Genomic DNA, 17033 nt, shown 5'->3' with positions numbered 1-17033 from the left:
AAAAATCTTGAATAAGTAAAATTTCGAGAAAATTCATTAAAATCCCTGGAACTCGAAAACCCTTGAGATTTGGCACCCAGGCTGGAAAAAAAGCTTTATCCATTTTCGATCTTCCAACCAATAGTATATATTGTTGTATAACTTTCTCAATCACCCTGTATATACAGAAAAATTTAGAATTTTTTAAACATTCTTTATCAAAAACTTACGTAACTCTAATGTTAGTATTTTTGGAAAAAAAAAACTTGTAAATTTTACACGTACCTGCAAATTGATATTAGTATGCATAATTTAAAATGCGTTTTTCTCGAAACCAAAAAAGTCAGTTTTGTGACTCTTGCATAAAACCGACGCATGTACATAATACTATGTAAGTTTTCTGTTTGGGATTTTTTGTCGAAAAAAGTAGATTTTGAGTTTTAAAACGTAATTTTATTTCCTCAAAATATTAGTAAAATGTAAAATTTAAACTTGACGTTAAAAAATTTGGAATTTGGTAGAAGCTCGATAACAATTGAAAATAAATTTTATGCATTTTTTTAGAATGATAATTCATAATAATATAGAAACAGCAAAAAAATTGCCTTGTTTTCAAAGAAAAAGTATGCACACTACGGCCCGCTTTTCCCATTTCTTGTCCTCACAAAAAGATTTAATTTTTCATGTAAATGTCAAAAACAAAAAAAAATTCAAAAACAAAAAATACTAAAATTCTTAATTGTCGTCTTATGTAATTTCAAGACAACGTAAATTAAAAATTCCAATAATATTACAATGAAATAATTTGAAACAAAATGCCTTATTGTCAACATCGCCCTATTATTAGATGAAAAAGAAATTCTTCGAATCAAGATTTCTTAAAATTCTGATTTTAATTATAATAGCAGGTAACAATAGTTGTTCTAGACGTTTATAATTTTATATTTTCTTTCTCCTTTTTTCATTTTAATTGTGAAAAAATTTCGTTGAATAATAAAGAAGAAAAATTCATTTGCAGAGAAAGATAAAAATTTAGTCTACATCGTTTACGTTTACTAGATTTTAACTTGTTCCTCAATTAAATTATTGTTCTACATATTTATATTACTCTGTAAATGGATTTTATTCGCTTCGTTAGGAACAAAAATTAGAAAATAAATTCGGATTAAGCCAATTGTTTGTAAATCAGCACATTTCCTATCGAAAACATTTTTTTTTAGAAAATCATGTTTTATGTATACATAGTATGTAATTAAAATTATTCACTATAAATATGGTATAAATTGGTCTTAGTAATTGCATACTTTTTGGAAAAATTTAAAAGAATTCCAAACAAGTTATTGGAATCGAGCCATTTGAAATATTTAATTAAATTCTCTGATAAGAAAACAATCGACCTTTACTTATTTACATACACCGCCATTTTTAAATTATAAAGTTCGGCAATCTTGTTTCAGATAGCGACACCAACATATTGACAAAATGTATTCGGTATTGTATATAGATTTGGAAAATAACTTTCATACAACTTCAAATTTAATTTCGCGATACTTCGCATGTTACGAAGTCTGGAAATTTCACATAAAGAAATGAAATAATAAGCCCTCTACTTTAAAATAATTTAAAATCTTTAAAGTTTAGAAAAATTCTAAAGCCCAGAGTATTCAAATTTTAGGTAAAAATTGAATTTATTTAAAAACGCGAACCCAATCTCCTATCATTTTAAAATAATTTTCTATTTTCCCTATTCAATTTTTAAGTGTCATTTTCAAAAGTGAAGAAGCACTTGCTTTTTCAATTAATAACTCCCATAACTCAATTTAGTATTTTCTCGCGAAACTTTGAAAAAATTCTCCCAATCAATCATTAAGAAACTATTAAAACAATTTCAATTACTAAAAGTTAAATACGGCAAAAATTCTATAGGAAATTAAAATTTTTCTCCATGTTTGTCTATGTTCTTTTTACGATTTTTTAATTTCTTTTGAAAAATTACTTTTGTTCTACGACAATATCATTTCTTCTTACATTAAAATTTAACGCTCTGCAAAATAACTTAAGAACAAATTATTATCTTAGCGATTATTTTGCAATTCTCATTTTACAAAAGGTCTAAAACTTTAGGTAAAAACTTTCTCACCGAAAATTCAATTAAAAGTTTACCGTTATTCTACCAATTCTTTTCAGAAATTGCCACAATATAATTATTTTCATGTTACTTATCCGAAAAAAAAGAGTCCAATATAGGATCTCATTATTATTTTAAGCAAATCGATGAATTCAAGAAGGGAATTCTGAGGGGAAAGCAGAAATTTTCAAAAACAAATTTCATGAACACCTTAGTTTTCCTTTTATTTTCTTTGTATTTTTTTGATGATTTTCAATTTCAATGATTGCAATTTAAAAAGTTTTTTATCCTTTTCATTGTATTCCTTTTTTAGTTTTTTTCTTCTTCTTGAATTATTTTCTCAACTATTCTTGAAAAAGTTTTATTAGCTTTTATACAGGAAATGTAGAAAATTTACTCTTCTTGAATAGTTTTTCGATGTTTTTAAAGGTTTTTCGGTTCTTTTTATTATTAGGTTCCTAATATTAATGATTTTACTAATATTGACAAATATGTATATACTTTATTCTTAGTTCGTTAATCTTAAAAGAAATTTGTGGCTGCAAATTATTTGAAAAAAAAAAATAATTGCTGAAATGCAAAAATTGATTTGCTTAAAGAATTTTTTTTCTTTTTCAATTGATTTAATTAGAAAATTCAAATTTAATTTTAAAAAACTTTGTTCATACAAAATATTTTAGTTCATTATTTCTACATTATATGAACAAAAATATCAATTAAAATTTCCAACAATTGTATTAGAAGTGTACATATCGGAACTTAACATGTAAATTTATTTAAATATTGCATTTTTAATAAAATTTTAATTTATAGTTCACAATTTATTCAAAATAATTGACATTAATATTACAATTGCATTCAAAATACAAAAGGGACGATTTCAATATTGTTGAATCTAGCCTCTCTACAAGCATTATGGAATTGCCTTTTGTTTCAATTCATCATATTGTAAAAAAAACTCTAATATAAGAGCAATCATTAATTGTATACATACGTAGCTGTATAAAAATTTAACCTTAAACTTGGTAATTTAATTTCAAAGGATTATTGAAAATAATAGAATATAGATTTTTTAATATAACAAAAAAAAAATTGGTGACCATTATAGTATTAGAGGCTTTAACTATGAGATGATTAAAATTTTTCAAAAATTATTTAAAATAAAGAATTAATAAAAAATGACTGGCGGTTCACTTTACTTTCCAAGTTTAAATTATAGGTCTACATAAATAAATTTTTGATTTTTGTCAATTTTGGTTTTAAAATTTCATAGTCATAATTGGATTATAAAAACTTTATATTTAAAGTTCTGCTGCCATACTTTTCCGTTTTATCTGAAAACTGCACTTTAAAATAGTTCAGATATAGAATGCTTGCCGAAGTAGTACAAACAAAGAGATTGAGGACTTCTACATTATTTTTCGGATAAAAATTCGTTGAAATATTTTTCAGTACTGTTCTTTAATTAAAATAATTAATTAAGGAAGATCAATTAACTTTAATTATAATAATTGGCTTTTCATTGTTATATTATTTCTGTAACTCAGAGTTTTTCATTTCCCATTAATATTTTTATTTAAATTCAATTTTTGAAATAAATTTTGCAACTAAGAAAATGTTTCAGCCACTTAATCACAATACAATACCGCAAAGACCTCGAACAAATAAAAATGGCAACATTATTAAATATTATTCAAGTAAGTAAAATATTAATGTTATCCTTTAGAATAATAAAATTCTAAAATTTTTGCTTCTCATATCAGTTGTTTTTTTTTTCATTTCTTTGAATTCATTATTATTGCTCTTATTATTAACAATTTTTTATTCAATATCCTTTGTTTGACGATTCTTTTATTTAATGTTATGACAAAGAACATCGAAAAAATTGAAAAATAAATGAATCCTGCATTTTTCATATTATCGATATCAGTAATTCCACTTTCCTTTTCTTTTTTGCCCCAGTCCTTACTTTATTACAATGTTTCATATCTTTAGCTTGTGTCATTATAAAAGTCATTGTCAGATTCTTCTTTCTCTATCGCTTTTTTTGTTTTAGACATTATTTCAATAAAGTCATTTTGGGTTTTTGTTCATTTTTTATTTGGTTACCGCATATTTTCATATTATGAGAAATTGGAAACACCATTTTGTTTTTCCTTTTCGGCACATTTTTAGTATTTTTTTATTTTCTTTTTCTGAACCTCTTTCAAAAATATCAAATTTTATTTTTGACACTTTTGTAATAATAATAATTTATAAATTTCAAAACATCTATATGGTGAAATTTCTGATTAAATTTTAAAGAATTCAAAAAATTTTGAATTAATAAGAATGATGAACTGGAGCTTGAGAATTTGTTTTATTCTCAAAATTTAAGGATTTTTTTTTCCAAAAAAACAATCTCTTGGATATTATGGCAAAATATCCTGGAAAAAAAAAAGAAATTATGCATGTATGTGTTTGAGGAACAAAAAATAATTGTAAAAGTTGAACATGTGTATGAGTATTTAAATTAGATGGACACAATATCCTTCTACCTTTTTCAAGGAAGAAGAAAAAATTCATTAATAAATTTATTTAAGAAGTCTTTTATTCTCTCAAAAAAGAAACGAAATGATAATGGATTTTTCGACCACTAGGAAATATTTATCTGATGTTTAGCACTTTTCCAAAAATTTTTTGAAAAAAAGTGCTTATTAGTTTCACTCTGTCCGTCCGTCCGTCCGTCCGTCTGTCCGTGTGTCTGTTTACAAAACTTCTACATTCTTAAAAATAGAAAGCTGAAATTTAATACGTACATAGATCTTTACTAGAAACTTATTTTTGTAGAACAAAATTTTTACCTATCTCCCCCCCTCTAGAAGTTATACCCCCCCAAAGCACTAAAAATGGCCTATTTTAACTATATGTTGCAATGAAACCATAAGCATTTTTGAAATTTTGCAAACGTAGAAAGGCAGTGGCTTGCTTCCCCTACCGCGGTATACTATAGTTAAACTTTAGAAAAACAAAATGGCCGTTTAAATTTACCGTTATCTACAGTCCTTTTTTTTTAAATTTTTGATGTCGTTTTTCTTCTAGACCCCAGCCTGTAGAAGCTTGAAATTATAGGGGCTTTTAGACATTAATAAGTAGTTCATTTCCTTAGAAGAAAAGTTTTTTCCATCTCCACCCCCTTTCAAGTTATCGCCTCTTGAAATTTGTAAAATTTGCATTTTTCACACCTTATATTTCTGAAACCGCAAGCTTTTTCAAATTTCTATAAACGCAAAAAGTTAACGGTAAATTCCATGACATTAAAAAATATAATTATTTTTCTTAACTCACACAATTAACCCTTAAAATCGAGCATTATGTTAACCCCTGTTTATATTAATTTTTGCTTTATTTCAAAGACTGCATATATGTATCATCCTAAATATATGCAATCCTAGAAATAGTTTCGTTTATAAATGAAAATAATTTTAATAGTGTGGTGGATATACATAGACTGTTTTTAAAAGCAGTATTTTCACTTGTTGAAGGGAAAAGTGCTACAATACAAACCATTGGTTTGACCCAACTTTATTTTAATTATTGTTAGGATTAAGTGTGAATTTGTAAAACAAAAAGCATCTATAATTGCTGCTAAATGTCTGGAATCTTCGAATATAATCAATTATTATAATATAAAAAAAATTTCGATAAAATTAAAAGTTTTTCTTTTGAGAGCATGATTTTTTGTTTATGTAAATTTTTTTTTCCTATTTTTTCATCATTGACTGGTCCCATCCTAATGAAAACTGACAATATGATATTAGAATAGAATAAAACAATCGTATAGTTGACTAAAACCGAATTGATTTAGGAACAGATCATCAGAGATGGAAAAAATTATGAATTTTCTTGAATTTTTAAAAATTTTTTTAACTTTGCCTTAAACGGATAACGAATTTATAACATTTTTAACTCCTTTAAGCAGTGATTTTATAACTCCTTTAAGCAGACTCATTCCGGTAATTTATTTTAGAAAGCTTGCATAATATCTCACCACAAACACAAATTTATTGTTTTAACATTTTATCGGTAAATTTTCTTTTAAGTAAAATAAATAGCTTATAGCTCTAGTATTACTCCCCTAAAAATATGCAAATTAAAAACTTACAAAAAGTATGTATGAGATAAAGTTATTAAAATATGAGGAAGCAATTCATTAGACTTGTTAAAATCTTAAAACTTTTTATTTTAGAATCAGATTTTGTTTTAAATTGGAAATCAAGAAAATTCCTTAAAATTCACAATTAAATAAAAATTTTCGGGTACAAACACAAGTTGTCACATAAACAAAAAATGATAAAATAAAATTATATGTGACCCTATTAAAGATTTAGATAAAAACAAAATTTAAACTTACCGTCACATTTTAATCCTTGTCTAACTAAACCAAAAAGCATTTCACCACAAAAATCACAGAAAGTTGGTGCCTTGTATGAGTGTACATTGAGCGAATGTGGTCGGAATGTAACAATTTCTGAATTTGGATATGTTAAAGCTAAAAAATAAAAAATTTGTTTAATTATTCGAAATTTTTAAGTAACTGTAAGTGATTTAAAATTCAAGAAAGTGTAATAATAACTTACGAGTCGCAGTCAACACGATCTCAATTAATGTTTCATCAATGACTTCAGCTGCTGAATTCACCAATTGTAATACGTTTGCACTATTGTAATCATGGCGAAACAAAAGTAAACGTTCTGATAAACGGCTTAATCCATTGTCGGGTATCTGAAATGAAAAGCAATGATTTTTATTTTTAAATTTGATTTCATTGTAAACAATGGTATAAGTGATTTTGAATCAAATGGATTAAACTTATTTGACCATGAATTGAATATTTGAGAATCATTTATCAACAATATTTACTTTATTCCCTTAAATTATAAATAATGATTAAAAGATAACTAAGTATCTTAATTATTCAAGTAGAATGCAATTTAATACAAGTTGCAATTGAATTATGCAATTTTCAAATGCCTACAATACCCTTCACATGAACTCACAATAAATTTAAATAAAACAAATTTGAAATAAATACATCAGGAGTTCCAAGCAAGCTACTTTTATTTCTGGTGCAATATGCAAACATCTTTCTTTCATCAATTATTATACCCGTAAGAACGTATGTTCGAAGAGTATACTAAATTTGCCTTACCGTTTGTAACGCTAAGAAATAACGGTGTTAGATATAGACTCAAGTGTATGTTTTTGATCAGCGTTAAATTCTGAGTTGATTTAGCTTTGTCTGTCCGTCCGTCCGTCCGTCCGTCCGTCCCAACGATAACTCAAAAACTAATTGAGCTAAGTTCACCAAATTTTCACAAATGATTTATTGTACTAAGTGCCAGAACCCTATTTAAATTGGACATGATCGGGGTACCGGTTCGGGTAGCTGCCATACAACTTCAAAATTTATTTGGCTATATCTCAGAAACTATAAAAGCTGTGATATTGAGATTTCACACAAGTGAATATATTAGTAAGGCCGATGTGCTTGATAAAATTCGCTAAAATTTCTTGGCTCTTTCTGGTAGCTGCCATACAACATCAATAGTAGTTTGGCACAACCAGTATTTTGAATAACAAATAGTACTGAAATTTTGCATAAATTAATATGGTAATACGGCAACTTAAAGTCATAGTCTGCCCCATAGTTAGTTATCGCACATTAGTTATTCGCACATAGGATAACAAATTCGTACGGGTATCACAGAGTTGACAAGGTCAACTCTATTTTTTTTCTCGTTTTTTAATGAATTTTCATGGTACTAATCTGAATATTCCTTAAAAAAACGAGAAAAAAAATAGAGTTGACCTTGTCAACTCTGTGATACTCGTACGAATTTGTTATCCTATGTGCAATTAAAGCATCCTATGTGCAAATATCCTATGTGCTCAATTAGTTTTTGAGTTATCGTTGGGACGGACGGACGGACAGACAAAGCTAAATCAACTCAGAATTTGACGCTGATCAAAAACATACATTTGAGTCTATATCTAAGACCGTTATTACTCAGTGTTACAAACGGTTTTCCGAGACAAACGTCGAATTGATCCGGACCCGTAAAGTGTTAATAATTTTAAGACAAAGGCTGTTCTAAGATCGGTTTCCATTACAAATAGGTGATCCATACAATGGTAGGTTCGTTTTTGGAAAACCAAAAAACCGAAAATTAAGCAAAACCTTGCTCAAACTACATACCGATTGAAGTCACCTTAGGAATTTGTTTGGCACCTTTGCTGGAATAACAATAAAGTAAATAAACACAAAATTATTTTAGTAATATTTAATTTTGGCGGCCATAACTAACATCGTGGAACTGTACACCATCGGAAATGTGGACTGGTTAAAAAAAACGAATTCTTAATGGCTCTATCTACTCAAGGTTCTAGTTTTTAGCATGAATAACATGTAAACGAAATCCATTTTTTTTTTGTATATTTATTTTGATTATGTGGGTGAATTTTTATACCCTAAAGATTTAAAGCCTAAAGGATCGTTGTAATATATTATTTTTATTGAATAAATTTTCTTAAAGTAAAATTGATAAAGGTCAAATAATGCAAAATGTGATCCCAAATCCAATATTAAATCAAAAAATGGATTCAGAAAATCTTATTTCCATGTATAAATAAATTAAAAATATTGACTATTGAGACAAATACACACATTTACACAAATATACTTGTATATAATAAAATAAAATACTATATATATTTGTATAATATTGTAATTTCAATTTTTAGCTCATTATACGAGTATAATCTTATCCGATTTTGTAAAATTTGCCAACATTCCATAATGTAAATTTAAATTTTAGAAGACGAATGTACGTCATTCTACTACAAAATCAATTATTCAGAATGTTATAGCTCTAATTTTATTTAGTAAAAGAAGAAGAATTGATTAAGTTTCCATTAAGTAATGAAGAAAAATCAAATTAATTGTCATGTAAATTTTAGTAGAAAATTAATTCTGTTTTGCAATAGGTTTAAATATGGGTCTGCATTTTATATGAAAATTTGTGGGTGCACAAATAATTTTAAAATTAAGAATTGTATTTTCATAAAATTGAAATAATTGGCTATGCTATAAGGCAGGAATTTCTGAATTTGTATAGCATAAAAGAAACGATTCATAAACTACAGCAAAAAATTGGGATTAGTTTGATCCGTCATAACTGAATAAATTTTTAAATAAAATCTGCTGTAGAAGGTTGAATTGCTATTTTAATTGGTTTTATTAAATTTAAAAAAGTTGCCATAAAAGTGGCGTACGCGCACGGACTGAAGGGCAGGGTGAAGCTAATATAAGAATTATTATTCAAAAATATGTCCGAAATTCTTTAAAATAGGCAAATTTTATTAACAAATTAAAAATTCATTTTTACGTTATGTCAATTATCATAAATAAATAACATAGTTTCTTATTAAATTTATTTTGCTCAAATTTTGTTATTAAAATTTCATTCGATTCAACTAAAACAGCTCCATTTTCGGACCACATTCTACATTCGTTTATGGCCGTCTCATACATAGCCTATAAAAGATAATAAAGTGGACAATAAAATAATAAAAAAGCAATAATTTGCTAGTTTGATAGTGCTCAATTCGATTGTAGTTACTAACATCACATCATTACTTAAATTGCTACATGCATACATGTAAATGTGTATAAGTGCTATTTTTCATTAGGAAAAAAAAGTTATTAAAGAACATGTTTTACTATTATTGAAACAATAAAGTAAATATAAAGTTTATAAAAAATCTCTCAATCTTTCAAAATAATTGCTTTGAGTCTTACCCATAATAACATCGTTATGTTTTTATTGAGGTACTTTCATAGATATTCGAATTTTTTTTTATAGAAATGAATTTAATAATAAAAGAATATTTTGTCGTTTAGAAAACAATTTAAATGCGTATAAAAAACTTAATAAATCTTAGTAAATACATATACGTCTTATACTGACAATTCTGAGACATCATGAATAAAAGTTATTCAAAAGATAACAACAATAATAATATATTTAATATAATCGCCTCTCAAAGAATTTTTACAAAAAATTTACTAAGACAATTTCTTAATCACATTATTAATAAAGTGTACCGTCGTTCACAACACAAGAAACACATTAGGAAGTTGTTATTGTTTCATAATTTTAATACCTTTTTATATATTATAAACTAAATCAAACTGTGCGGACGGAATAAACGCGTTTTGATGTTTTCTCGGACATTTTTAAATAATGTTTTACTTTTTATTGGAGTAAAGAGCGCCGTATTCCTGGAGTCAAATAAAACCGAATGAAAATAACTTAAAGTACAAAATTATGTTGAATCAGAAAAAACGCCACAAAATCATATGCTATGCATTAAACCTTTAAACTTTATGATTTATTAAAATTTAATTAAAAATTCGATTTAATTCACTTGAAAAAATGTAAATATTTAATATTGCCACCATCTGCACAAATTGTTATCAATCACGGTTTTCTTTACATTGAGACAAAGAATGACATACTTTTGATTATAAATAACTTAAACTCACTCAAAAGTCACCTCGCCTTTGATAATAGCACAATTTTTTGTAAGTAAAAATTAGTATTAAATCTCGTCACATGACAGTCAAGTGACATGATTTTAAGAATGAAGTGACAAAAGTCATATACGTTAATATTCAAGTGAGTTTTTTTCCATATTTAAACGAATGTCAGCATAAATTTGTGACCCAGTACATTTGACAAAAATATAAAATTAAACTGCTTTGGAAGTGAGTAAAAAGTCTGATATGATCAACGCTGCGACATAACGGCAATATATTTTCAATAAATTTAATGTGGTTTAGTAAGATCTAGTGATTGAGGCGATAATTTCACATGCTATTTTATTTTAAACGTAAAAATTTCAAAACCAATTAAATTAATTACAAGGAAACACAAAATTAATTATAAGATTCTGAAATTTGGACATTTCTTACATTATTATTAATACAAATATATTTTTTATCTTTGATTATTAATTAACTATTTATTTTTTTAAATTGCAGGATCCTATATAACGTTACATTTACAAGCTTTTACGCAGGGTATACAATAAATTAAACAATATAAGGCGATCGAATTTTTAAAATGAAGCGATAAACTAATAAAAAATTGTATATAGCTCTGGTCGTGCCCAATCGTGAAGTAAAAATGAATAAAGGATTTTAAATTTTTTCTTTTAAGAGAGAATATATGTTATCCCTATTATATTTATAAGCGTTCTTATAATATATAAAAATCTTCCTACATTTACGCATAATGTACATGAAACTACAAGAATTATTGTTTTCATCAATGAAAGTGAATTCTAAATTGAAATGCCTTTTATCATCATATTTTCGCAAGAGAATAGAATTTGCAATCTATATAAGAAAGTAATCATAACAATATGAAGCAAAATAAAAATGAAATAAAAAAAAATAATAATACGATGACCACGAATAATAAGTAAACAACAATCGTATGACAGTTTTTAAGAGGGACAGGGAGGGAAATGATATTATCATCGCTAATAGAAACGGAAACAATCATTAAAATATTCAAGGGTGGCATGGCATACATTCTTAATAATGTATTAGAACATGAAAATAAAACGTATTTGACTTTTTAATAATCGAATGAATGAATAAATAAATGAATGAATGAATTGCTTATATCGACTTCTATGTACTTTTAAAAATGTTCGTATATATCTGCACGTAGTAGAGCAATGCTATGATGGCAAGAGGATTTCATTAATGATATTATATTTATCCAAATAATAATAAAAGCTAATAATACATATGATATGTAGCATATATATAAAAGCATATATAAATACACATATGCTTTCTTTTTTGCAAGTTCTATTGTTATCTCTATCGTTGTTAACTGGAATTTAAATTTGAGTCAAGGAGACAAAAAAAAATTGAAAAAAAAAAGTAGACATGATAATATTAACATAATAACCAAATGGCATTTAAATTAATTCAAATACTCATAATGAATAATATATGTTTGTGTGTACATATGATACAAATATGCTACAATATGAATCTAATGGTAACCATAGTCAAGATTTGTAATTTTATATCTCATTTATACAAAGTTTCTTTTTCAAAAATTCTAAAACTACTGCAAATGTGTGTACCTACAACTAAAATTTTAATGTTAATTAGTCTGCTGAAAATTCTTTTAAAAAAAAGTCTTTCAAAATTTTTAAAATAAAGGGCGAGTTTTTTATCAGAAAAATAAAATTTTCCATATTATAAATTAATAATTCAGGAAAAACTAAAATATGATGTGAAGGCATGAAATGATATAGCCTGTCATTAACAGCCTTTCTTTCAATTCATATTTTGCATAAGTGTAAGTCAAAACATAGCATGAGTACGTCATTTGAATAATCCGCGACCGGCATCTAAAATTTTTTGTTGTATATTCAATGGAATTTCTAACTAGGTACAAATTGGACAGCGGGTTTTGAACTATATCGTAATAATGGTAACATTCCTAAATAAATTCACCAAGATCAGTGTCTCCTTAGCCTACTAGGCTTACACCCTGCTAAAATTTTAAAGAATGACTGTTTAGATATTCAAATAGTTCTCAGCAACAAAAATTACGAAAAAACTTTGAAAACTTTGAAAAAATTTCATATCCCAAAAAAAAAAATTAATAACACTTAAAGGCAATTTAATCTTTTTTAAACACACTCCTAAAATTCGAAATTAAATATATACCATTTTAACAAAATGGAAATTTTAAGTCACGGGATTATCTTTACTTTTATTTAAATTTAAATGTAAAAGAAATGTGCTTCACACAAACACTTAATTCTAACATTTTCATAATTTTTTTCTAGTGACGGGAAATTTGAAAGTCAATCCCTTAAAAATAGTTTTTTGTTTCTACTCATCCGCATTTTCTTTTTATAATGAATTTTTAGATTTTAGCATATAAAATAAATTTCTATTTGTGTTGTTGCCTTTACCGTATACACAATTTTCACAAATGCCTCTAAATAAAGAGCTATAATTGAAATTTGAGTAATTACCGGTAAGACAACTTAAAATGTATACTCTGCACTTAAATAGGTTTTTGTTAAAAATTAGTTCTTGTAAAATAAGATTGTTAACTTTGTTATAACTATAATCGATAAAAAGCGTTTGTAATACCAAAAATAACCTCGTATCATACAGCAATAGATATTTGCGCTTTCTTTTGAAATAGAAAAATTCATTCGATGCATGTACAAGTACATTTAACTTTACCGAGTATTTACTTGTCCCGCTGTTACCGCTTGTCTCGGAGCTTATATTATCTTATCTTAACTGACTTTCAATTCAAAAAATTAAAGTCATTGCAAATTTTAAGAACATATTTTAAATGTTCACCCGTAAAAATTATGTTTGTAATTGTCGTAGAGCTATAAATCGAGAGTAGTTTTTCTCATTCAAAAATCAATTGCATTTTAATAACATTTTTTGTCCAGTGCCGATGATAAGCATGTATAAATAAACTCATACTCAATATATTGTGCCCCCAGATGTAAGCAATAAGTTTATACCATCTAAGAATAATTTGATAATTTTAGCAAAAAAAAAATGTTAACAATTAAAATTTTTTATTGGAAATGCGCTATTTTCATAACCATTCATTGGTCAGTTTACTATGATTTTATTAAAATTATACGTATTATGTATATATCTATTTTGTAAAATAAAAATGAGAACTTTAAAAGAGAAGAGACTAAAAAAAATTTAATATTGTTTGGATTGTATAAAATTTTTTTTTAATTATATAATTTAGTTCATATTTAGCACGTCTTCATTAAACCACATTTTGGGTTGAAAAATAAGATTAATTATGTTTAATTTAGCAGAAAAATAAAAATTCCTTTAATGTTAAAAATATTCGATTAAATTAATGAGGTTTTTTAATATTTAAAAAAATGTGCCAAAACTTAACAAAAATTGTCAAAACTTTCTCGAATTGGAAATAAAATATTACCTATTACCTAAACAATGGGATGGATTTAAGTGAGTCATGACCAAAATTCAAAAAATCTGAATAGAAATTTTAAAGATAAAAATATAATTTCAATATAAAATACATTTCTGTACAAAAAATTTCGATTAACCTTTTTCTATTTTTACAATCAAATAAAAAACTAAAGGACAAAATTCATACTAATTATTTGCCTTCTTCTGAGGAAAATTATTTGCTTTAACGTATTCCTATTTCTCAGAAAATTTGCTATTTAATTCTAAACACACTTAATATAAAAGAATATTTCCTAGAAATTTATTTGAGTTAAGTTTTCAAAAATGAGAATTTCATTATAATTTGATTTAAAAAAAATGCAAATATTGAGTTTAATTCTTTAAAATCCGAAAGTATCTAATCTTAAATTGAAAGATCTTAATGTACAATTTACAAACATCATTTAATAAAAAAATCTCTGAATCTGATCTCAAAAAAAAAAAAAAATCATGTACCAGTAATGTTGTCTAAGTTCCTTTAAAGACTTTTGAAATTAAAAATTTTTCCAAATCCTTATGTTCTAAATAATGAATTTTAAGATTACCTAAAATTTTTCAACAAATTTAAATACACACTTATAAATATCTTTAAAAAAAAATTCACCACATTTGGTAGCGAAAAATAAATTTCGTTAAATATTTTAAAATTTCGATAGAAAAAAATTATCTATAATTTAATTTAAATTTATTTTTCCTTATACCAATTTTAACTTTAAATCCCAATTCAAATTTACTCGACAAAAATATTTTTGTCAGCTTAACACGTTCCCGCCGGCTTGTACCATAAATGGTACATTGAGGGCTGTCCCATAGGTCGGCTTGTACCATTTATGGTACATACACAATTGTCCCATCGGGCGGCATGTACCATTAATGGTACAATGAAAGAAATCAATTTTATATCTATTTTTTGCTAATAAAAAGAAAAAAAAGTTTGCAAATGATCTTAGTTAAAACTATTTATTAGTTAGTGTAGTTCATTACATTCAAAAAAATTATTAAATGTGCGCTGAAACCACATTGTATTGAATATTTATTTGTTTCTTCAATAATAAGTTGAAGAATATTATCGTTTAGAAATAATTTGTAGAGCTCAAAAGGGTCATCGCAATCAATATTTCGAATTATAAGTTCCGCCTCTTGCATATGATTATCTTGTGTAACGGTGCTTTCTATTTCTCCTCTTTGAAGTGGCCTCCATTCTTCACCCTGACTTTGTATATTCATGTCCACATGTAAATAACTGTCGTTGCATGAAAAATCGCCAGGATTAGCTTGCAGTTCTAATGTATCTTCATCTGAAGTGTAAATGATAGGTTGGCTCCATTTCCTTCTATAAAAAATGTCTGAAGATTCATCTGATGAATCATTCATTTCTGTACCCATAGTTGATATTCTAATTGGTTGTAATAAAAATAGCAAATCATAAAAATAAAATTTTGTAATAACTTATATATTACTTTCATAAAAATCTCACAATAAAGAGCACAATAACTATAAGTTCTCGTTATCAAAAATCAAATAAAGATATTAAATATTAGCGCGATTACTTTAAAATTGCATGTAGCAGGTTTCATCAGTGACTTTGTTCTGAACGTAATCACATATTTCTCATTGAGAGAAAGTCACAACAGCGCAGCGCCGTCCGATGAAACAAACTAGGATTTACAGCGCCGTCAGATGGCGAGAACTACAAATTAGGCCGCCGGCGGGAACGTGTTAAGTGTATTTGGGAGCGATTCAAAATTACTCAAAATATTAAAACATAAACGATGTAGTTTTTATTCGAAGGTGAAACATCGAAAAATAAAATATATTCTAATTTTGTGACAAATGACTTTAAAAAGAAGGACTTTTAAAAATGCTTAAAAATTTTGCACTACTTATCGTAATTTTCAAATTATTAAGGAAAATGTAAGAAAAGCATAATTAAAAAAAGAAAACTGCAATGGCACTCATTTACTTAAAAAAAAGGAAAATTTCCCTTAATTAAGTTTTTTTTAATTTCCCATCGATCGCTCCATATCTTGTTTGTTTTCTATCAGAAATATGAAACAGCATATGAATTACTCTGTATAAATGCTTGTCTTATGAAAAACTATAATTTCCTGCGTGTTTGCGATTTCAAGTTACACAAATTTTAGGATATTTTCATTTTCGATATGGTGACAGTAAAAATATATATCTTTTCAAAATCACAAATTGCCAATCAATGCTCATATTAAATATTAATTTTTTTTCCATCTTTTTTAAAGAAAAACCTTTTATTTTCATCACATTTCGGCCTTACATTTTCACTTCCTTATTCCATTTCAGTTTTACCAATATGAAGGATAAATTATTCTGTTACATAAGTTGTTATCTCAAAAAAAAATATCCTTCAAACCAGAAAATAATGTTGTAGATAAGAAAAAAAAAATAAATTTAAATTAGTAGGAAGATTAAATTCAAAAAAAAAAAAAAACAAAAAAAGAAGATTTTTTCTTTCATTTCGTTCTTATCACGTATTCCTTTTTTTCGGAAACAAAAATTTATTCATGTTACGTCTAAACTATTAAAGATGCTCATATACTAATGCTTGTTGTATCTTGATTGAGATGGAAAAAATAAAATTATCTTGAAAATTTAACAAGATCAAGGATATTTATAGCACCTTTTCAAATCATTGAGATTTATAAATTTTTCTTTGCCTTAATATAAAACAGAAAAATTATAGAATTCGTTGAGAAAAAAGTCACACTTCGTTAATAATATTATAAATTTTGCTTATTATAAGAAAATTAAGTTAAAAGCTAAATACATATATGCATAAAAGAGTTTCGG

General features: G+C 26.0%; 1 protein-coding gene across 1 annotated transcript in view; it reads right to left on the bottom strand.

The window, feature by feature from the left end:
• Nucleotides 1–17033, bottom strand: part of LOC129614305 (serine/threonine-protein kinase D3) — a 93180-nt gene that overhangs the window by 21013 nt on the left and 55134 nt on the right. The window contains exons 4-5 of the mRNA XM_055528852.1: nucleotides 6727–6871; nucleotides 6501–6638 (exon numbers count right to left, since the gene is read on the bottom strand). Of these exons, the coding sequence (XP_055384827.1) occupies nucleotides 6501–6638; nucleotides 6727–6871 (283 nt within the window). The remainder of the gene's footprint in view (nucleotides 1–6500; nucleotides 6639–6726; nucleotides 6872–17033) is intronic.

The sequence above is a fragment of the Condylostylus longicornis genome, unplaced genomic scaffold, assembly GCF_029603195.1.
Source record: "Condylostylus longicornis isolate FDR11 unplaced genomic scaffold, ASM2960319v2 ptg000004l, whole genome shotgun sequence".
Taxonomy (NCBI): Eukaryota; Metazoa; Arthropoda; class Insecta; order Diptera; family Dolichopodidae; genus Condylostylus; species Condylostylus longicornis.
The sequence above is the reverse complement of the archived record's forward strand: the minus strand, read 5'-3'. Positions and strand labels throughout refer to the sequence as shown.